At 39.4% G+C, this 22,179-nt stretch overlaps 1 protein-coding gene across 5 annotated transcripts in view; it reads left to right on the top strand.

Moving 5' to 3' along the window:
- LOC101847885 (probable endonuclease 4) overlaps positions 1-20,560 on the top strand; it is a 25,613-nt gene extending 5,053 nt beyond the window's left edge. For 2 of the 5 annotated variants that reach the window (XM_005101536.3, XM_013084359.2), the window contains exons 2-9: positions 804-857; positions 4,080-4,547; positions 5,266-5,402; positions 9,742-9,901; positions 12,251-12,346; positions 15,809-15,940; positions 17,385-17,489; positions 18,801-20,560. In XM_005101536.3, the coding sequence (XP_005101593.1) occupies positions 818-857; positions 4,080-4,547; positions 5,266-5,402; positions 9,742-9,901; positions 12,251-12,346; positions 15,809-15,940; positions 17,385-17,489; positions 18,801-18,976 (1,314 nt within the window). In that variant the 5' untranslated portion in view covers positions 804-817 and the 3' untranslated portion in view covers positions 18,977-20,560. Of the gene's footprint in view, positions 1-803; positions 4,548-5,265; positions 5,403-9,741; positions 9,902-12,250; positions 12,347-15,808; positions 15,941-17,384; positions 17,490-18,800 lie in introns of all 5 variants that reach the window. The other 3 variants (XM_013084355.2, XM_013084354.2, XM_005101537.3) reach the window with 2 other exon arrangements.
- The last annotated feature ends 1,619 nt before the right edge of the window (positions 20,561-22,179 follow it).

Below are 22,179 nucleotides of genomic sequence, written 5' to 3' on the forward strand. Positions count from 1 at the left end.
ATTTTAAAGACAACCCAAAGATAGCAAGATTTGTGGAACAACCAAAAGTCACACATACTTTGCTTTGTAAATTGTTCATAACCTTGCTTACCAAAAAGCACTTGTGACTAGAACCTTTCTTACGAAAAAGGGTTTTGTCGCTGACTCAGATTGCACTTAGATTTATCAATACTTCCTTGTAGGATTTTGTCTAAGGCCCATCACAATACATAGTGGACAAAATTTTGATTGTTTACATTGAACATTAACAATATTTGACTGTTGGTAATTTTTTTTCAATTGAGCACCAAGGACTTATATCTCATTTAGTTAAGTAGGTCAGAAGTTTTGTTTTTTCCAAAGTCAAAGGCCAAAACTTGTAGCTTTTCCTTTGTACTTTGTCCTTGCAGAATTTAGGCTTTCAGAATACGTCTGACTCTAATGACCAACCCTTTCATTTGTTTTGTGAGATCTTAAGTCTGGACCCTCATAGTTTGTGAAATATGTTGCTTAGTTTAGTGGTGATAGATTGCAAACAACACTCTCACTTCGCCATTTTTTCTCCATTTAAATTCTTCTTAGCCTTAGAGACGGGAATATTACAGTGTTTGGCTAATTAATGTTTTGCAGTTTTGTTTTTATAATTTTAGGTTTCTTGGAAGTAGGATGAAAATTGATATGCCACATTTATAGAATTGAGAAGATGATAATATTTGATTTAATCGTAGATGTGTTCAGTGTTTTTTCAAAAGCGTATTGTAGTTATTGTGTGTACATTTTGAAATTTACTTAAATACCACCACTGTCTACCCTTTCTTTTCCAGTGTATTATTCAAGTATGAAGGGTGGTCTCTTTCAAGGGAATGAACAAGAAAGAAGTGCGTAAATCGTGTCTATAACTTCTGAACGGAGATGCTTTTCCTGTACATTTTGCTTCAATAACTTCAGAATTTCAGCTATGTCTTGGTGGAATAGTGATTTTGTTTCCCCCAAGTCTACAGGCAAAATCAGCTTAAGACGCATCAACTTATTTTGTCAAGCAGACATTAGTTTTGCCGTAGAACCTTCTTTAAGTAGATGTATACCAGATATAGCTTTGGGAAATATAATGCCTGACAAAACTGACACAGTTTCTTTCAATGATATTCTGAATAAAGATTTCAGTGGGATTGGAATGTCAACTCCACTAGCTAGCAAAACAAAAGGCAACGGATTATTAGGTGATACCGCCATGATACCTCTCAAAGGCAGGAATGGAACTGAACAGATTGATGAAAAAGTTTTAGTTGAGTGTTTTTGGGATAAAAAAGAAAGTGAAGAAGGCGAATGTGGGAATGGTGTCGAAAATGAAGTTAAAAGAGATACATTAAGATCTGTGGTGCCTGGGAATTGTGACAATGTTAGTGTGAGACATTTTGTTACTTACAATGCCAGGTTGCTGCCAATGATGAATAGTTCACAGACTATTAGAGAAGAGCCTGCTGAAACAAGGGATGATGTGTTGAATAATTCTTGTAAAATGGTAAAGACGCTGCCCAGTAACAGAGCTGTTGGATGCCAAAGAGAGGAAGAAAATGTACAACAAAGAAGACATATTTATTCTAAAATTATGGCCCCAGTGAAATCTGGGTATGATGGAACTGATTGTATTTGTTTGACGACTGTGGATCATAACCCAAAAGACAATGGTCAGATGTTGAAGGAAAAGTGTCCTCAATTTACTGGTCCTAATGTAGAAGGAGATTTAGCAGACGCTGCCACAAATGTTAAAACAGAACTTCCTTCCTCATATGCAGATAAAGATTACAACTGTCCATTTGAATTACCTACTAGTACTAGACCTGTGCTACTAACCTTTGTCACAAATGCAGCTTCAGAGAATATAAAGTATCACAAAGTCAAAGATGCAGATCTCAAACTATGCTCTAAAAATTCTCTTAAGTGCAATGAGTTCTTTAAAGGTGACAGAGAGGGTAATTTTCTCAAAACTGAACGAAAGCTTCATTCAAGACTACTTGATGTTTCAAAACACTGTCTCAAACTAGACAGATACACTGAAAATCCGCGGCAAGCTGAAGAAAAGGAAAATGAATTTGAATGTACAGAGAATTTAAAAGTGAAAAGAGTAACAAACAGTATTGAATTGACTTCTTCAAGAACTAAGGGTGATAACTATAGAGGTACAAAGCCACTAGAGAAGAATGAAATAATGGAGGCACATTCTCTAGCTCAAAGCAATATCAGTTTTGCGAAGATGGAGACTGTCAATCAAGATTGTTTGAATGAGAAAAGTGGTGCAGGCCATCAAAGTGGTAGGTCTAAAGGGAATAAAGTTGGAAAAGTGTACTGCACGAGGGCAAGGGCAAAAGCATTGACTGAGAGTATAGAGAAAAGTTTGATGAAAGGCAATTTGAAATGTGATGTGCCAGATTTTAAACCTGTACCAAAAGAACCCATAAATAGTTCGAAAAGAAAGATTTATAATACAAGGGCACTTAATAGGAAACAGAAGATGGAAGCAGAAATGAAAGTTCATTCTACTGCTATAGGTCAGAAAAGTCCTGAAAACGATTACCATGAAGGGCATAATGTGTGTGGAACAAGGGCACGGGAACACAGCGGTATGTCATCACATTCCACAAAGCCGCCTGTATCTGAAATGACATTTGAGACCTTTATAGCATTGAGAACCAAACATGAATCAAATGATGTCTCTTCAATTACTTCAAACTTTGATAAGAAGTTAAGAGAGAGAACACACTACAGTGCAACAGTTAGCGGTGTACCTACCAGTGCAGATAATGGTGAAAAAATGAAAAGTGCTAATTTTGTTTCCAGTCGAGCAGCTGCTATGATTTGCTCCAAGAACACACACTCTTCCGCTGAGAAAGACCAGACAATGGGAAGAGTATTGAGAGAGCGAAAGCCAAAGTCTTCAAATTTTGAAGCTGTACTTCCTGGTTATGGATATAAAAATGTTAAAAAAGTTGGGGAATCAAAGCTGGTGGGGCAAGTAAAGTCAGTACATGTAAAGAAGACTCAAGGAGGAAATGGCACCATGGACAGAAAACGTCAAGTGTGTGCCAAGGCAATCCCTGAAGTCAGGAATGAAATGAGTTCTAATTTAGCTTTAAAGAAAGAGAAGAAAGTCAAACAGCAAGAAAATAATCCAGGGAAAGTAGTCTCTCAAAAGTCTTCAACAGGTCCATCTGACTTTGAGAACAAATGCACAGAAGAAAAAAACCCTTCAAAAAAGCATGAGGAAACACTAATATCGGTTAGTGAACTTTGTTCTGTAGCTGGGGAGAAAAATGTTTCTGATTATCCCCATTATTCTAGTCAACATTTGAGTTTGACAGTTTTAGGGGCAGATACTATACTAAACTGTGACTCTGGTATTCCAAATCAAATTCAGGCAAATCAAAAAAGGTGTGAACAAGCTATGTGTCCTGACATCATTTTGAATAAAACAGTGACAAAACTTCCAGAGAGTGGCTCAGAAATAAGTCATATCAGCTTATCTCAAATGTCAAGAAAGATACCAATAGAAACTCAGGCGTCAAGGCAAAAAACAGACTGTGCCAGGACAAAGGCAGTATTTCTAAAACCAGCTAAAATGAGGCTTACAGATTTTGTTCATTCAAAAAGAGCTGTTCAGTCTGACTCAATAAAGACTGATGTGCCCGTGCAGAAAACTTCCAGCCAGAGAACAGACCTTGTCAAAACAAAGCCGATAGCTCTTGCTCTTAAGCAAGATGGAAAGAGAAATGCAGTTGCAGTGAGCTCCAGAAAAGCTGAAGAGTCTAATCAAATTAGGATTGAGGGATTGAGACCTGAAAGGTCAAGAATAAAAACAGATCCTGTCAAGTCAAAGTCAAAGCTGACAGTTCCAAAAAAAATTGAAAAGAAAAAGACAGTTTTGCTTTGTTCAAAGGCAGCTTTACCGCGTTCTCCAAATAGTGCAACCACCAGCACATCCTGTTGCAGAACTGATTCGTCAGTAAACTTTGTTTCTTCTGATAAATGTGGGATTTCAGAAGTCTTGAATGAAAATAAAAGACAAAGTGGTTCTCATGCAAATTTTGTTTCCTGTCCATCAGCTACAGTGACTGGCAGTCAGAGAACTCATTCTTCCACTGAGGAAGACAAGACCATGGGAAGGATATTGAGAGAGAGAAAGCCGAAGTCTTCCAGCCTTGGGGTTGTGCATCCTGGCAATGGACATGCTATTGTGAAGAAAGTTGGGAAATCTAAGCCTGTGGGCCAAACAAAATTGGTGAAGAAGACTGAAGGTGGAAATGGCCTCTTGGAAATGAAACATCAAGAGTATGCAGAGCTGGAGGCAATCACAGAAATGAAGAAGGAAGTGAGTAGGCCGACTGATTTGACGGTAAAGAAAGAGAAAAAAGTCAAACAGCAAAAAAGTAATCCGGGGAAAGGAGTCTCTCAGAAGTCTTCCACACACACAGGTCCTTCTGACTGTGAGAACAAATGCTCTGGGGAAATACAGTCTTTGGAAGGGAATGAGGAAACACTGATGTTTGTTGGTGCTCATTGCTCTATAGCAGGTGAGTCCTTGTGTCCTCTTCCTAGTCTTTGTTCACTCTAGAGTTGTTTTTATGTCTTTTGTTGTGACATGATCTGTCTTTGATTGCATTGCCAAGATGCAATCTTGAAGGCGCTTTTATCTCATCATGTTTGTTACAAAACTTCTTGGCCGTGACAATGCCTCATTTATTTATTTTTGTTTGTTTGTTTGTTTTGCTTCGTTTCGTTTTGTTTTTTGCTCTTGGTATTTTGGCGAAGATATTATGTAAAGTCACTATTTCTGGCTCTGAGCCATAGATTTTAACATTTATTATTGTTAACTATAATTCTAATTTTGTATCTTTAATGGAGGCAGCTTTCATGAAACAGATGATTATTTCAGTATCAGATGCTAAAGCTAACTATTGTCTTCTCAACAAACTAGAGATTGTATCATGTGCTTTTGGAGCATGGATGTAAGAACATTTGTGTAGAAAAAAGGATTGTTTTAGAATTAGGGGAATCATCACTGTGAGACAAAAAGAAGTAATACAGCAAGTAGTAATGTATCTCTAGTTTCAAAATAAGAAGCAGAAAGGGGCGGGAGTCTCTGGGAGGGAGGTAGTGGGCCATATATACATATATATATATATTTTTAAAAATATTTTTGAAAATTTTTTATTCTACACACTCACAAGACTAGCAAAACCTTCACTTTCAAGGAATTGTAAATGTAATTTTTGTACTTTTGTGCCACAGGTGGTGTCAGCAATGCAGTAAAAGAGGCAAAATCTCTAGGTGCGAAAGCTTTTGGTTTGTTTGTGCGTAATGGCAGGACTTGGAAACTCAACGCTTTAAATGAGAGTGAAAGTGAGAGGTTCAAAGCTGCGTGTAAGGTCAGTATAACTGCGTACATGAAGAAGTTAATTACTTACTATCTGTTACGCCATCTGGCGTTTAGGGTAGAGACGGGCGGGAAGCACTTTTTTCTTCCCGAGCGAGAAGACCGAGAAGCTGACCTTCTTCTCGCCGGGACCGGTACCGTAGTGCTTCGTCTCGTGACCAATTTCTCTTCTCGCGCCATTCACGAGACGCTCACTAAGCGAGAAGGCCGGCCGTGGCTGGGGCCTAAACTAGGCTAGCCCTTTTGCACAGGCGCAGGCGGTGAAGGAAGGTCGGGAGACATAGGCCTAGGCCTGATCAACTCCCCACTCGCCTCATCTCGCCACCCTCTCCCCTCCCATTCAGTTTCAGACACAGGACGGCACGGTGATGGGTGACACTGTCTGCGTGTCCTTTCTCGCTGGCTGTGCCGCTCTTTCCGTCGACACCTCCCACTTTCTCAATCTCGTTACTCGTTATGTCAAGCCAATGAGCGGTATCACTTCTCGGTACCGGGCAGTAGTTTAGTGGCCGAGCAGTGACGGGAAGGGCATTTCTCTCGAGAAACAGGTACTCTTCTCAGCTCGTGCCCGCTCTTAGTTTAGGGCAGCAACAATGGATCTCCAGTTCTGTCTGTTTTGGGCCATCTTGGTCAATGTCCCCGACGAATGGTTCCAGGACTTCATTTCAGACTCAACTGTGCGTCTCCAGGTCACTTTGGGTCTGCCTCTCTCGCGATGTCCTTTGGGTGTCCTGTGGAGGGCAGTCTTTACAATAGAGTCTGGTTCTCTTCTCAGAACATGCCCAATCCATCTCCATCTTCTCCTTGTTATTATGGTGGTCATGACCTCTTGCCTACATTTTTGTAAAAGATCTGCGTTGCGTTGGAAATTTTGTCGGGCCAGAAGATTCGGAGGATTTGGCGTAAGCTGGTTGTATGAAAGGAAGATAGCTTGACACGGTCATGATCACTCATCCTCCAGCATTCAGCTCCATATAGGAGTGTGGATAGTACGCAGCTGTTATATAGCTTTAACTTGGTCTGTATACTGAACTGTCCTGACTTCCAGATGTTGATTATGCTTCTGTGAACAGATCTTTCCTTGCCGGGTCTGTTCATGATGTTTTCCTTTGTGCCGCCGTCTGTTTTAATTATGCTGCCTTGGTAGGTAAATTTGTCTAATAGGCAGGTCTGCGTTGTTCCCCCTAATCAGCGATGGGGAGCCTGCATTTAGTGTCATCACTTCTGTCTTCTTCTGGCTTATTCTTAACCCAATCTGGGGTCTGTATTTGTGAAGTCTGGTTTGTTTTTTCCTGCATGTGGTGGTTGATATGGGAGAGTAGTGCGAAGTCGTCGGCAAAATCAAGATCCTTGAGGGTGGAGAAGAGGGTCCACCTGATGCCTCTCTGTCGTTTTCCTCGTGACCTAGTCAATGGCAAGTTGAACAAAATTGCTGACATTTGCATTCTTCTCTAACTCCTGTCTTTACCTCAAAAGCAGTAGTACTGTTTCCAATGACACACTTGAAAATTTGGTAGAAGCTCTGGATGACCTCAACTATCTTGCAAGGGATTGCATAAGCTCGTAGAATGGACCAAAGACTTTCTCTATGCACACTGTCGAACGCCTTTTCAAAATCAACGAAGCTGACATAAAGTTGTCTCTGCCATTACGTGCACTGTTCTATTTAATTATGTTGCGGAGGGCAAATATCTGATCTGTGTATCTTCTTTCTTTTGTGGAATCCTGCCTGTTCTTTTCTTAAGCAGCTGTCCGCTACATACGATTAATAATAATCTTGGCCACGATCTTGCTGGGCACTGATAGCAACATGATACCTCTCCAGTTGTTGCAGTCTCCAAGAGCTCCTTTCTTTGGTACCTTAACAATGACTCCAGTGCTCCAGTCTTCGGGAATCTGCTCTCACTCCCATATGGTTTTGAATAGTGGCTGAAGAATGGTGGCAGTCAGTTCTGGGTCTACATTAAACAATTCAGCATTCAGGTTGTCCTTTCCTGGAGATTTTCTTGATTTCAGGCTCTTAACAGCTTTTACAATCTCGTGTTTTTGTGGTGGGTTAGAGCTGATATCAAGATCCAAGGTAGCTTCCTGTATGTCTGGGGTGTCCTCAGGTGGAGGTTGGTTAAGGACTTCCCTGAAGTGTTCTATCCAGAGTGCTTCTTGTTCTTTCTCGATTGTCAGCAGCTCGCCAGTCTTGTCCTTGATTGGTCCACTCATTCCACTGTGGTACTTGCCACATATTATTCTTGTGATCTTGTATAGATCTACGTTGCCTTGTTCACCTTTAGCAGTTGCCTCCTCTGCCTCAGTTGCCAACTCTTCCATGGCTTCTCTTTTGTCCTTCCTGACCAGTCTTGTAACTTTCTGGCAAGCTTCCTTGTAATCCTCTGCGTACTTCTCTTGTAGCCATATCGACTTAGCTGCAAGCTGTCTTTTCTTGATTTGTCTCCGTTCTTCAATAGTTTCCCATGTTCCTTGTTCTATCCATTCTTTGTTTGCATTCTTTTTCTTGACACCAAGACATGTCTTATTGCTCTCTGTGTAGGCCTCAACAATATGCTTCCTTTGGGTATTGACTTCATCTGCATTGGGGGTGGTTTCTTCCAGGTCTTGGATAGCTTGAAATCGGTTCTTTAGCTCTAGTTGAAAGGCAGATTCTCACATTGCCATCACTGAGCTTTTGAACATTAAGTCACGTCCTTGTCACCTCCCTGGTGAATGTTTTCTTCAGCTTGTGTTTTATCCTTTCCGTCACTAGATGATGATCGCTGTCGACATCTGCTCTTCTTCTGACTTTCTCATCCTGAAGGGAATGTCTCCACATTCCTCCTATCATGAAGTGGTCAATCTGGTTCTTGTCTCGGCCATTTGGAGAATTCCAGGTCAGTTTGTGGATTGTACGGTGTGGGAAAAGGGTTCCGCCTATTACCAAGTTGTTCAATGCGCAGAAGTCCACTAGTCTTTGACCGTTCTAATTTCTCGTACCCATACCATGTTGTCCCATCACTCTCTCATAGTTGGTGTTATCCTCTCCTACTTTAGCATTCAGATCGTCCATTACAACGATAAGGTCGTGACGAGGTATACCTGTCAATTCCCTTTGCAGCTGTTCATAAAAACAGTCCTTGCTTTCATCTTCACTGTCGTAAGTAGGGACGTAACATTGGATGATGCTTGTGTTGGTGTGCTTTCCCTTCAGTCTCACTGGCATCATTCTGCTGTTGATCGGTTTCCACTCTATGAGGCATTTCTCAAGTCCCTGTTTTAGGATGATAACTACACGTTCCCTATGCTGGTTGTCTTCTCTGCCGGAATAGATCAGTGTTTCTCCAGTTGCTGTTCTCAGCCTGCCGGATCCTGTCCAGTGACTTTCACTTATGCCCAGAACGTGCAATCTATATCTCCTCATCTCTGCCGTTACTTGTGCCAACTTACCAGTTTTGTACATTGTCCTTACATTCCACTGTCCTATGATGACTTTTGTCTTTGCGGTGTTCAGGTCCTCCATCTTCCTGCAAACAGCTTCCTTGCGGCTTTCACTGCCGGTATTCATACGAGTCCCAAGAGACTGAAGGTTCATTACACACAGAAATATGGTTCTCTTTGTTTCTGTTTCCGTAACATAGGATTTTTGCCAGTCTGGGTTGTTAGCCTTGAGCTGAACCTCCGAAACCTGGAGAGCCGGTGGATCACGCTTCGTCTGACCCCCACCCGTCAACCTGTCTGGCATGGGTGGCCCTACCAGGAGCATTAGCTCTTGGGGTGACTGAGGCACACAAGCTCTCTAATCACTACAAGGTAGTGACCCACTAGAGAGACATGAAGAAGTATCACACTGTAATTTGCTTTGATATATATATATATTATATGTTCTTTTGGAAACCCAGCAAAAAGGTTGGCGAGTATGCATTTGTGGTTACTTCTCCAATGTGAAATTGAGTCTCTGAATTTTTAATGGGTTTTTTTTTCATTTCATCCTCCTTTATACAGATGAAGAAGAGGTGGGGTTGATAAGTTGTTGAAGGGCACCTCTGGAAAGTCTTTCTTTTCCTCTGTTGTTTCTGCCCATTTATGTTGTTTTTTCTTTCCGATTACAAATATTGAATATTGTCAATGTCTCTCCTCCGTCTTTTCTTTGTATGATGCTCACTAGTGACCTCTCTAATCTTTAGCACACGTACATATGAGTTAATTGTGTTGCAAGTCCCATAAAACTCTTACTAAAACTACAAAAGAAAAAAATGTTCCTCTTAAACAGAGATTACCTCTTCACCTTGGCTATGTTCTGCTAGACTAAATAATGAAATGTATACACTTATGTTTTCCGGCAGGAACATGGCTATTCTCCACATCTTATTCTGCCCCATGGCTCTTATTTGCTCAACTGTGGATCATCAAATCCAGACACATTGAAGAAATCGCGAGACACTTTGGTCCATGAATTGCAGATCTGTGAAAAATTGGGTCTGACTCTTTACAACTTCCACCCAGGTGAGCATTTTGTCTCTTTTAGTGTAGAATTGCTGGCTTTGCTCTGATAAGGTTATTCCATGATACTGAAATGTGAACATTGTAAAATATGAAAGATTTCAACTCATCCCCTATTTCTTCACTTCCTTCCCTTATTCCTTGTGCCCCTTTGAAAAGAATAAGCCCATTGAGTTTGTCTGATGCTCCTTGTCTTATTATATTTTTTTATATTTATCCCCCGGGGCAGTGCCACTGACTGTAGTGTCTTTAGGCCATTCCCAAAGGGGGGACATTTCTCGTTCAAGCACAGTAGAATTGTAAATGGGCTGATTCATCATGTCACGCTCATAACTGTGCCTGATCTGCAACAGGGAACTGCTGCTTTTTCTTTCCTAATCCTTACTATTGTCATTTTCCTTTACTTCTTTTGTATGTTTGTAATACTCTTGTGACCCACTATTTCCTGGGTGCCTTGATAATTAAAGCAGACTTTGTGCTTTTGAAGCTAGAGAGGTGAGCAGAGTAAGTCTGATTCCCTGTAAGGACTTCTCTGCTGACACCCACCCCTTGGCGCTTATATGACCTTATGCAGTTGTGAGCGCCGTAAAACCCTCTACTAAAAAAAAAAAGTACCTTTTTGTGTAATGGTGCATCTTCATTGTTTCATATTGAGGGAAGCCATGAAATCTTTTTGTGAATTCACTACTCATAAGAAGAGCAATAAAGTTCGAAACATGATTAAGATTCTTATGAAGCTTTTGAATTGTTTTTGGAATGTTGTGAATTCTACCAGTAGATCATGGCTCAAGTTGGGAAAGTGGTAAAAAAGGTTTCTAGGGGGAAACCACATTTCTGTTTCTTTTGATTCACTAGACAATTTTTTAATTTAATTTTTTTTTGGTCCCGTGTCCTGATTTTGGTGACCGTATTTGTTTGTTACGTAAAAAGAATGTTATGACATGGTTCAAATTGTTATGATTTCTAAAGAAACGAAACAAGGGAAAGGGGAATTGTTACGTCAGTAATCATGATGATGATGATACCGCTGATGATGTTCTGATGTAGGAAATGACCTGCTTATTAGTCTTAGTGTTAAGTTTGTTTGGTGCTTACTCTAGATCCCCGCCAGGCTGTCCTGGGGGCAGGACACAACCCTCATTCCCAACTCCTCGCTTAGAGTGACCCAAAATTTGGAAATCATTCGTCATCTTCATCCCTGGCATTTAATAAAAGTATACCAAAAAATCACATTGGGGCTACTTCTAAGTGATGACATTGTTAGTGTGTTTGTTACCCTACGTCTATGATATCATATTTTCATTAGACAATGGTTAATGTCTGATTTACACTTATTTGACTTATTGTAATCGTAATCACATTTTAAAATATAAATATATGTGCTTTTTTTGCCCCCTTTGACAATTTAGATCATTTAGGATGTAGGGCCAACACAGACTAAGAGGGATACAACATAGTACCAGAAAGACTGAGATACTCAATAACAATTTTCCCTACTTGCAAATCACACTCAAGTTTCTTGTGTGACAGCAAAATGCCTACCACTACATCACAGATGCGGGTATTGTATTCACTATGGTGATAAATGTGAAATTGTAGTTTATCGTTGTAAAATATGAGAGGATTTTTTGCTTACTTATGGTGTTCTCCAATATCTTTGTTAAGAAAAGGGGACCTCCAGTCTGTGGGAGAGCCACTGGGAAAACCCAAAAAATAATAAACTATATGAAATAAAACCAAAACTAGAACAGCGATATCCTTCGGACCTCTCCAGAAGAGACGAAGTCATTTTTACTCGATTGCGCATCGGACACACGGCCCTGACCCACAAATACCACCTACAGGGAGATGAGAAGCCGTTCTATGTCGGATGCGACACAGATTGTACCATTAGACACATACGAATGTCTAGACTTTGGAGAGATCCGAAGGAAATATTATAAATGCAAGAAATTGCAAGATATCTTTTCCGTCGTTGTTCCCAGCAAAATTTTGAATTTTATAAAGGCCATTGGCCTTTATGGCAAGTTGTAAAATGAAAAATGAAAACGTACTATTTAAAATGTTTATTGTTACCTATAAGAGTTGTTTTAAATCACAAATATATTTACACTGAATTTTAATATTTTAACATTTTAGCATTTTAAAGTCAATCAGTTAACCAATCGTGGAATGAACTTTTGCGAAAGTAAACAACTTGTGTTTCGCGCGCTCATATGACCTTAGCAGTTGCGAACGCTGTAAAACCCTATACTACATACATGATACATAGAAAAGGGGTCAATTTACATTTTTGTTCTTTTTTTAAAAACTGTTTTATTTTGTGCTGACTCCACAAACTAAACTATGCAGGCTCAGCATGTGGCCAAGGGACTGTGGACCAGTGTATTGATACCATTGGGAAGAGCATCAACCTAGCCCACAGCAAGACAAAGTTTGTTAAAACTGGTGAGACTTCTTTCATAATGCCAGGTTCTTTTTATGCCATTTATATGTATGTAATGTATATTTCCGTATTGTAAATTTTATATAATTGTTTCCTAGTGCTTAGCATTTGTTTCCTTTACTGCCTCAGAAAAATTGTGCCAGGAGCTTACATTTTTATCTTTTACCTTTGGGCTCCCAATGTGATTCAGGTACACCTACTCCTTAAGCATCATATGCTGAGTAGCTTAATGTATTCATTAGATATATTATGCTACTCCAGACATAGTTCACCCAAGTATGGGTACTTGCTGAAAATGTCTCCTGGCAGTTGACAAGCAATTTTTTAGATGTTGCTATTGGTGCTGATAAAATTGTTTTGATTTGTTTTTCAAGAGGTTCTTTTAGAACAGTTTTCTCCTGTTTGTTTACAATATACATCATTCTGCAGGAATATTATCGCCATATGCTCAGTATATATCTGTGCTTCTCATCTTCCGTATTTTTACGGAAATCCGTACTTTCTGACAGTTTCGTACTTGCTCCCCCATCATTATCAACTCCATCCGTTAAAATAGTGGGATAGCGTAGGGCTACCGAGATTCTGGGGCAAAGGATCTCTACTCATCATCGTATCATCTTGTATAAGTTAGGTATAATGGTAATTCTGTCGGCAATAGGTTAATGTTATAGAAACCTGCCAGACCCGGGAGTATGAGGAAATCTGTGAACTGCCCCGTGAAAGACCCTCGAAAATACATAAAGTTCTTGAATATTTTGAAAACCAAATCGGATAGGTCAGTAAATTAATTTTTCCCGGTCACGATTGTGATGTTTGTTCAGCTTTTCGCAGTCCGAGAGTACGTTTCTTGCGAACAGGCGGCTATGGTGCCAGGCGGAAGTGTATGTGACACTGAGGCTTGATCGGGAAAATCAAGATCTGCTTTCGCTTTTGTTACCACCCTGAAATTTGCCAGTGATAGTCTGATACCGCAACATTTATGACATGCAGGTCGTGCATTTTAACTCTTTTTATCCTAGCCATACCCCCACGGACTCTGTACCAGTCCTTGGGCCGCCGCGCCGTATGAGTCGGAAGTCAGTGCGTATAGTTCAAAGTGCTATATTTCTTACATTTACTCTAAGATTTTTAGGAAATTTGGCAGTTATGTTAGAAATTGAATGTAGTTTTTGTAAATGTATGTGGTTAGGAAATACACCAATAGCACAATGTAGATTTTGAGGTGTATTCCACCCTCGAACTTGACCCTGATTGCCGCGCCCACAACGTCCCATTGGATTTTATAGATCTAGATCTAGCCCTACCCTTCGAGCACAAATTCCAGTATTCACCCCTTCGCCATGATCTGAATCGCTATTAGATGAGTCTAAGTCCTGTTTCTTATCACCCAGAACGGAATTTACGGCACTTATTTCAGAGTCACTTTCATCAAATTAGTATCATTCCCCCTCACAACCCAGCGCCACTTCAAAAAGTACTTCGTCGGTCGTGAATGTGCGTTTTCGAGACATCTTTCAAGCTTCTACACCCATCAAAAACAAAGAAACCACAGTTCATTGGAAAATTAAAATATTCAGACAGAGTTAGCATCGCCGTATTTGCGTATTTTGGTAATTACAAGCAGAACTAGCTTCTTTGACATGACCGTATCGCTGTTCCGAGAATACTCGTAGCCCGGACTGGTCCTCGTTACGAGTATACTCGTACCCCGGATAAAAAGAGTTAAACGCTTTGTCGCCCCGCATATAAATCAATATTTGTCACTGTATTGTCACTTGTAAGAAAATAAAGTAAAGAAAAATATAAGCGTCATCCGATTTTCAGCTTGTCAGGCTGGTCATCATGACCAGTCAGTGAACCTGCGCGTGTTTGCATCGCTTGATACAGCAACGTGTGAGTACCGGCGGTTGTTGAAGTTGCCAAAGTTCATTCAAAGTCTGAGCGTCGTGAAATATGGCTCCGAAATGGGATTTATTTTTTAACACTTTCCCATCGCAAAGCTCATGTATAGTAAAAACTCTTTCCATCAAAGGGAAAGGCATTTTGGGGAAAATCCAAAGAAAATGCTTGGTAAACGTCGCGGATAGGCGAGATAAGGCGGCAAGTGTTAAAGATACACTCAGAGGTGCTGAAGGCAACTTGATAGCAAGTTTTAGAATTTTGATTAGAGCTCTCTGCAAAGCGCGCTTTGGTGCAAGCCTTGTGTGGAATCAGGATCCGCCGTACCTTGTAAGCCTTGTTATATTTAACTAAAGTGTTTGCGCTTCATCGGATGGGTGCTAGTGATAGTAAATTATTACTATATTTTAGCTTTCTGTTCAAGATTGGCAGATTTTCAGTGTTATTGCATCTTGCCCTCCCTCAGTTCTTACAACTCTCACACTGATATGTCTACTTGAGCCATTCAAGTTATTAATCTAATTTGAGTTTGAGCAATAATCTTGATGAAAAAAGTAGGTGTTATGGGTTGTTGGTATTCTCTTCAAACAGGCTCCCAAATGCCATTTTTAACCCTCAAAAAGCACTAAATTTCAATTTCTTCGGGGGCTTCGCCCTCTGAACCCCCACCGGGATGCTGTCCCTGGACCTTGCTGGAAGCCTTTGCAGCCCTGAAACCCCCAGCAGAATTTTCCTTACTCTTCATCTTCAGCCGTTGGAAGCACTGATATATGTAGCTACCTGAAAACAGTATCATAAGTGCAATAATGTCAGTGTCATAACAAGGATTTGGGACGTTTTTAGTACTTGTCTTCTTGAAATGTACACCCTTTGACTGCATGGAGCTGAAAAGGGACATGAATATTGTTCCGTACAAGCAGGAATGCTGTTAAAGTTTGGTGCATAGGTTTTTGTTAGTGGAAAAAGAAAGTTTAATTTCATTTATTTTCTTTACACTCCGTAAAAGCAATTGACATTGCTGTTTCAGATCAAGTAGTCTTTGTCGTCTGTTGCCAAGGCATTTATGATAAAACCTGAGTTGTTGCCATCCATTCTTTGATGACTATCCACCTTTATGTCTTTGTCTTTCTCTGTCTGATATCATTCATGGCAAATGGATGCTGTGGTGCTTGTGTACAGTTTGCTCCTTCCTCTTCTCCCGCACAACAACTTGGTTGCCTTTTGTGGTTGTTTCCTTGATGTTTTGCTCCATTTATTTAATTTTTCTACCTTTCCACTTTATCTTACACATGTTCTTCTTTAGTTATGTTGATAGTAATACAGTCAGGCACAGATAATACGAGCACGGAAAATTCTTAAATCAGGGATAGCTCATAGAATTTGCCTTTTCCGGACTGATACATCTTTCATTTTTTTATCAGTTACCCTGAATTATGGATGTGTCGAACACATTTTTCAATCATTGATGTGTTTGTGTTTGTTTGAGTTGTTTGTGCCCAACTGTGCTTCTGTTTGAAGTTTGTGTTTGTGTACATTGCTTAAATTCACATTGTTCTTTATTTCAGTAATTGAGAATATGTCATGTCAAGGCCAGACTGTTGGTGGCAGGTTTGAAGAACTGAAAGCTATCATAGATAGAGTCAAAGACAAGACCAGAGTAGGGGTTTGCTTGGACACTTGTCACGCCTTTGCAGCAGGTAAGGATTTGTATCAATTTTGTGTAAGCTTCATCAAATTGATATTTTTAATAAAATAACAATGCGGAGTATAAAAGTAGCCGTTATTCAACTCTATTCAGTTGTATGTTGTATGGGGCCATATTTTGGGTTGTCATTGCTCTATGTTGCTGCATAAAGTTATTTTTTGATAATAACCAACTTGTTAACTCTTTATCTCTGTGGGGGGTAAACTCACTACACTGGGCCCCCTTTTTGGTACCAAATCTAAAAATGACAAAAACGTCAGTAAATGGGTCATTAGATCAAATAAGTCAACCTATTTTCACAGTTCTTCATCTAATGAATGAACTCCTGATAAAAGAGACCTATTGCCGAAAAATAATTTGGTGTCAAAGAGGAATGTGCCCGGGCTCGGCTCACAGGCAGAGAGGTTCCGACCGTGAGCCGCTGGGAGTGGCTTGCCAGAGATAAAGAGTTAAAACACAGATTGGAATGAAGTAATGTGCTTTCAAAGCTTGTTGCTTTACACAGATTTTCAGTTTGCTCTTAATGATCTTCTACTTTTGTGAAAAATCACTGTTGTTTAGATTTTTTAGTAGCTTTCTGGCAAGGATAGTCATTTATATGGTATACAACGCTGATTAGTAAGTGCTTGTTCATATTATGGTCTTTTCCGTGAAGTGCAGTGAGATTTCACAGAGTAGAAATGCACAATATAATATTAATTTGTATAATCCAGCATTTTATTTTTTTATACTTTAAAATAATGATAGAACGTTATTTTCTTTGTGGGACGAGTTACACTCTTCCTTTGTGTCCTTTCAGGGAACCTTGTGCTTTCGTCATAGATATTTTGAATCAGTTGTGCTTACAGTTCTTCAATTTTTACTAGGGATTGATTTGGTTATTGTTTTACTACTTTCCTTGGCGTACCTGTCTGCTGTAGCTTTCTTCAATGGATAGTGTTCCTTTGTCATGCACAAGAGATGACTTGGTGCAGTGGTCCTATTTGAAAAGAGTCGTGTGAAAATAAATTCAAAGTTGGTTTTACTACTAGTTGACAACATATTGTTATTTTATTAAATGTTGACTTCCTGGTAAGGAACATGTGTATGTTTTTAAAGTCTTTCTGATTAGTTTAATAAAACTACTCATATTATTATATATAATGCGTTCAGATTTTCAGCGGTACCACTATGTGATCAGTGATCATGAATATTGAATTGTGTGCCATCATGGCTTTACAGATGGCATTATACAGAGTTCCTTGCGTTTAACAATAACAGAGTTCCTTGTATAAGCTTAATTTTCTTTGTTGTAAACTGTCACTGTCAGTCTTTTGTCAAGAAAAGTGAGTAACCCAGTTTGACCCTGCGTCACTGGGTTAGGAAAAATTTTGAGTTAATCGTATTCATTTTTCTTACCACACCACTAATGTTCTTTTCTTCTCTCTTCCATGCAGGCTTTGATTTGTCTTCTGAGGAGGGATACACAAAGATGATGAATGACTTTGAAGAGAAGATTGGTCTGAAGTATCTCAGTGCTGCCCACCTCAATGACTCAAAAGGTTACCATTTGCCTCTTGATGATTTTTTGTTAGAGAAAACTGTCGATATCTGTGGATTTTCAGTCAGCATCTGGCGCTGACACTGCTCTTTGTGAGAAGAAAAAGTATAGGCTTAGTCTGTACTCTTTCAGGTTAGAAACTTCCATCCGTCATATTTTCTTTTAGTTGATCATTCTTGCTTTAAAAATGTCTGCTTTGAAATGAAAGCGTAAAGCACATTTGGGCACAGATAACTCAAACTCATTGAGGATTGAAAATGTATTTGACACTCATCGATAATTAGAGTAAACTGATCGAAAGAAAGGTTGGAGAGATATTGAAGAAAATCAAGGGAAGTAGCTGTGATGGTACAATGGTTGAAAAATAAATTACGGTTACGAATTTTCTACAGCTTTTTGAATGATAAGGCCATATCTCTTTGTGAAAATATTCAACCTTCCTGTGTTGCTTATAAAGTCAAGGCCAAGTTTCTTTGCAATTTCATCTGGTTTTTTTAAGTTAAAATGGGACAAGAAATAGGAAGAGACAAGACACATGCTTCTCAGTATTTTCAAATTCGGCAAAGTGCAGTTGCTTTCTGAAGGGTTGACTTCCAATGTTCGATTTTATCTCAATTTGTTTTTTTAGAAATGTTGAAAACATTGATTTGGGGATGCCAAATCTCTTACAAATTTCTGTTTTCACGCAGTACTTCTACTTCTCATAACCTCTGCGAAAATCTGATGCCTGGTTTCAGTTGTCATGCAATAGTTTTCTCTTTTCTGCCATCATGAAAAGTGCCTGATATCGATAAAAGGATAGAAAAATGGATATGTTTGCACCTTGGTCAGTGTTGAAGCAAGCGATAAAGAGAGAGTGTTGCCAACAGGCTTACGGCTAAAATAAAATAGCTCTTACATCAGATCATGATCATGGCGATGTAACCAACACTGGCCAGAGCATGCCACCCACCCTTCTTGTGTAATACTTTCTCAACTGGTACCGTTCAAACAACTGCTCACACACATATTGATACTCAAACATGTAGGCTACACATACACAAACATAATTCACTCTCCACATGGCCTAATGCAGCACCACACTGTCTGTCTTTAATCACATCTCACTATCCAGTATCCACCATCATATGAATAGATTCAATGAGTTCTAGTGCCTTATGCAAAGGTAATGGTGCGTCTCAATACCGGCACGTGTATCAAGCAAAAACAGTTTTTCTTGTTTTAGTAGACTAAAATTGCCAGCAGCATCTTTCAGTGTAAGCCTATGTGTGGTTATTTTTCTTTTTTTTTGTCTCACGTTTTGGATCCCCAGGTGAACTTGGCTGTCACCTTGATCGTCATGAGAATATTGGCAAAGGTCGCATTGGCATGGATGGATTTCGAAGAGTGATGAACGATCCACGATTTAGGAACATCCCAATGATCCTGGAGACTCCAGTGGGCGACTATGCTAAGGAAATTCAAACCTTGTATCAGCTCACAAAGTGAAGAGAGCACATAATCCATATATATTATATCTCTATGTCAAACAAAAGACATTGGCATACCTCAGTGGTGCTCTTTGGTTGTGGTGTCAAATTAGACACAGCCTTCCTTGAGAGAAGCACCTGAGATTTTAACTCAGGGTATTTTTTTAATTTAGTAATTCGTTCCACATTTCTTTAAATCAGTATTATTTGCCTCCTGTTTGACCAATTGCACCCCTTTTTGTGGATGTGAAGTCTGCATAAATGGTAGTTTCGCTTGAATAGGGAGATCTGATGGCTCTTGCTAATTTTTAGGTATCTGCAGGGAGTGTGGGTTTGTTAGGGATAAGTCTGGACTCTGCAGAAATAAGGAATTTTAAAATCTAAGAATGACATAATTATTATCATTTTTAATGTTTTGATAAAGAGACAAGTGCATTATTCTTTTTAATTGAAAATGGCTCATTATCGTGACCAGTTCTTCTTTGCTTTCCTCAAATGGAAGTGGCCTGATCATTTTCACTTTCCATTGAGATTGTCTTTTCGTGAAGTTTCCTAGTTTGCAGAATATATTTCGCAGCAAAATAGATCCCTAGAATTTTATCTTTGGCAAGTTGCATGTAAAATTAAGAAGCGATTACTGGTACTAACACTCACTGAGAGAACTGGTATCAAGTGAAAATTCAAGCTTAAAGAAGCATTTTAATTGGGTACTCAAAACAGACCTTTGTGCCACGAGCGGAGGGAAAGATGGTTTTCCACACAACTTTATCAACAAGTAAAAAGATTTCTATTCCCTGCTCAGAGAAACAAAATGCAACCCAAGAAAGAGTGTCTTTTTGTTGTTTCTTTCGAACAAGTGACATATAAAAGATCTTATGTGGTGCTTGCAAATGAAACAAAACTGGGAGAGTGACCTCCTTTCTGATTTCCACACACCTTGTCACATCTCTGCTTTGGGATATAATATCATATATAAAAAGTCTCCTTCTCTCCAGTAGTGATTGAGCTTCCTAACAATATTATACCAAAAATATTATTAGTAAATTGAGTAAAAATTATAAATTAGTTTAAAAAAACAAAATTGTTGAATTTTCATAGAAAATACATGTTTCAGCGAGTCTGGTACGGTATCAAAATGAAGATAAACGCCATTTTTTAAAAACAGAAACTGAGAAAACTAGGTCAAAGTCTAGTGTACTGACACAGCTTGCTGTGTGAAAATGTATGCTTTCTTCCATTGTTAGCTGGTATCATTTTGTAGGCTGGCTTTCACCAGTGGTCAGCTTCTCAGGCTGCTCGGGTCGCACTGACCAGAGCCCTATTTGAAAAACTGACAAATGCACACCCAAGCGCTGTTTCTTAAACAACTAGTTCAAAAGCTTGAAAGGTTGCAGTGGAGAAAACAACTGGGTGCATTTTATGCGCTTTTTCTCAGAATGTGTTAAGAATGTTCAAGAGCATGGGTACGCTACTTTGTTCACAAGACTTCTTCAAAATCGGCACTTATTCAGGTGTGTGACAATGACATAATTTTTGCATTTTTTCCTTAACAGCACAAAATCTTTCATTACTATCCGATTGAGCTAAAAAAAATGCTTGAAATAAAAAATCAACAGACTGGAATAATATATTTCAAATTGCATTTTTTAAATAAATTGTTTTTTAGTTAAGTTCATGCCGGCTTTAAGCTCAGTAATCAGGAGAAAGCGTGAACGTGCTTGAGTGCGAAGTAGACATTGTCATTATAATCCAGAGATTTTTATGTAGAAAATGTCCTTAGTGATTTCCCTTTGTTCATAAGTAGTGGTTGCACAAAAGTGTGCGCGGGCATTTTTAGCTGCCATGATAGTTTTTGTTCCTTTTGTTTGTGGGCAAATGGGAAAGGAAAACTTAATTTAGACAGCCAGTCACGATACAGTACTCTAGGCCCACGCACTGCCTGTGTGTACCACTGCCCACTGTGCCACATTCATATCATCGCCTTCATCATCCCACCTCGCGTGTGATACATAATCGGGATTATCGGATAGCAAGGGACAAAGGTGAAATCGCAGCCAGCCTCCCTTTCCCGACTCCCCGACTCTTTGTATTTTTTTCGTCTGTGTGTAGCTTTGCCCTAGGCTAAATTCTATGTCCACGCGCGCGGCTGTGTGCATCTCTCTGCCTTCCTCACCGCGCGCTTATGTGTGTGTCTCCATCACTTGCGTTCTTTGTGTTTCTCTTAACACACTCACTGCTGCGGTGTAGACTGTGTTCCAACTTTGGTGGGTCATCATGAAAGTATTGACTGTCTTGTAAGTGAAGCGTGTTGGAAGCCGAAGTTACCGTGCTTAAAAGGCGTGTAATTTATACAGAAAAAATTCTGTAAGAGCCATTTAGCATGCTTGAGTCCGAAGGGTGTTTTATGCCAGCACGAACTGTACCTACTATAGTCAGCCTGCAGCGTAAAATAGGGTAGAATAGATCAAATAGGATTCAATGTATAATTTGTGTAAGCAGAGATGATGAGGTCGCTCGTCATTAGTCTATGTCATGATGCTTTCTCCATGTTGGGCTCATCTGCTATACTATAGACTTCTCTTCCTTACCAATCAATTAGTTTCATCATGTCTTGGATTTGGTTTGATCAAGTCTAATTTTTTGTACAAGTTTTGCTTGTGGTTTGTTTATGTTAAAATTCTGTTTCTTAAAAGTAGAGAGAATGCTGTTTCTTTGTGAAAGCTTTGGCTGTAATACAAGATAGGGAAGGTGTAGCTTATGATTGCTGTGGTGGAATTTAATGAAGAAAATCACTGCTATTGCTGATTGCTTTTATCAAATAAATTCTATTTAAAATTTCATTTGACGTTTTTTTGTTGTTGCTTTTTTGAGTGTCGTAGTGTAATAGTGGACAAGAACTATAGGTTGCTCAAATTGCTGGATATCTACATTTCTTAAAGGGCAGACAGTAGGCAGTGTCTTGTGGGTGTGCTAATAACTGAGTTGGTATTGTGTTAGAGTTAGACTACGTGGGTGGTTGGCGGGTGCTCTGGTGTGCTTTGCTTCTTCTTTCTTATCAAACATCTATCGTCTTTATCTCCCCTCTTTCTTTTTTATGTTTGTTACTCTCTTGTTACACCTCTAATCTTCTGGCGCTCATATGACCTTATGCAGTTGGAGTTGGGAACGCCGTAAAACCTCTACTAAAACAAAGTTAGACTTAGACTACTATGTGTATAGCTC

The sequence above is a fragment of the Aplysia californica genome, unplaced genomic scaffold, assembly GCF_000002075.1.
Source record: "Aplysia californica isolate F4 #8 unplaced genomic scaffold, AplCal3.0 scaffold00287, whole genome shotgun sequence".
In the NCBI taxonomy this organism is placed as follows: domain Eukaryota; kingdom Metazoa; phylum Mollusca; class Gastropoda; order Aplysiida; family Aplysiidae; genus Aplysia; species Aplysia californica.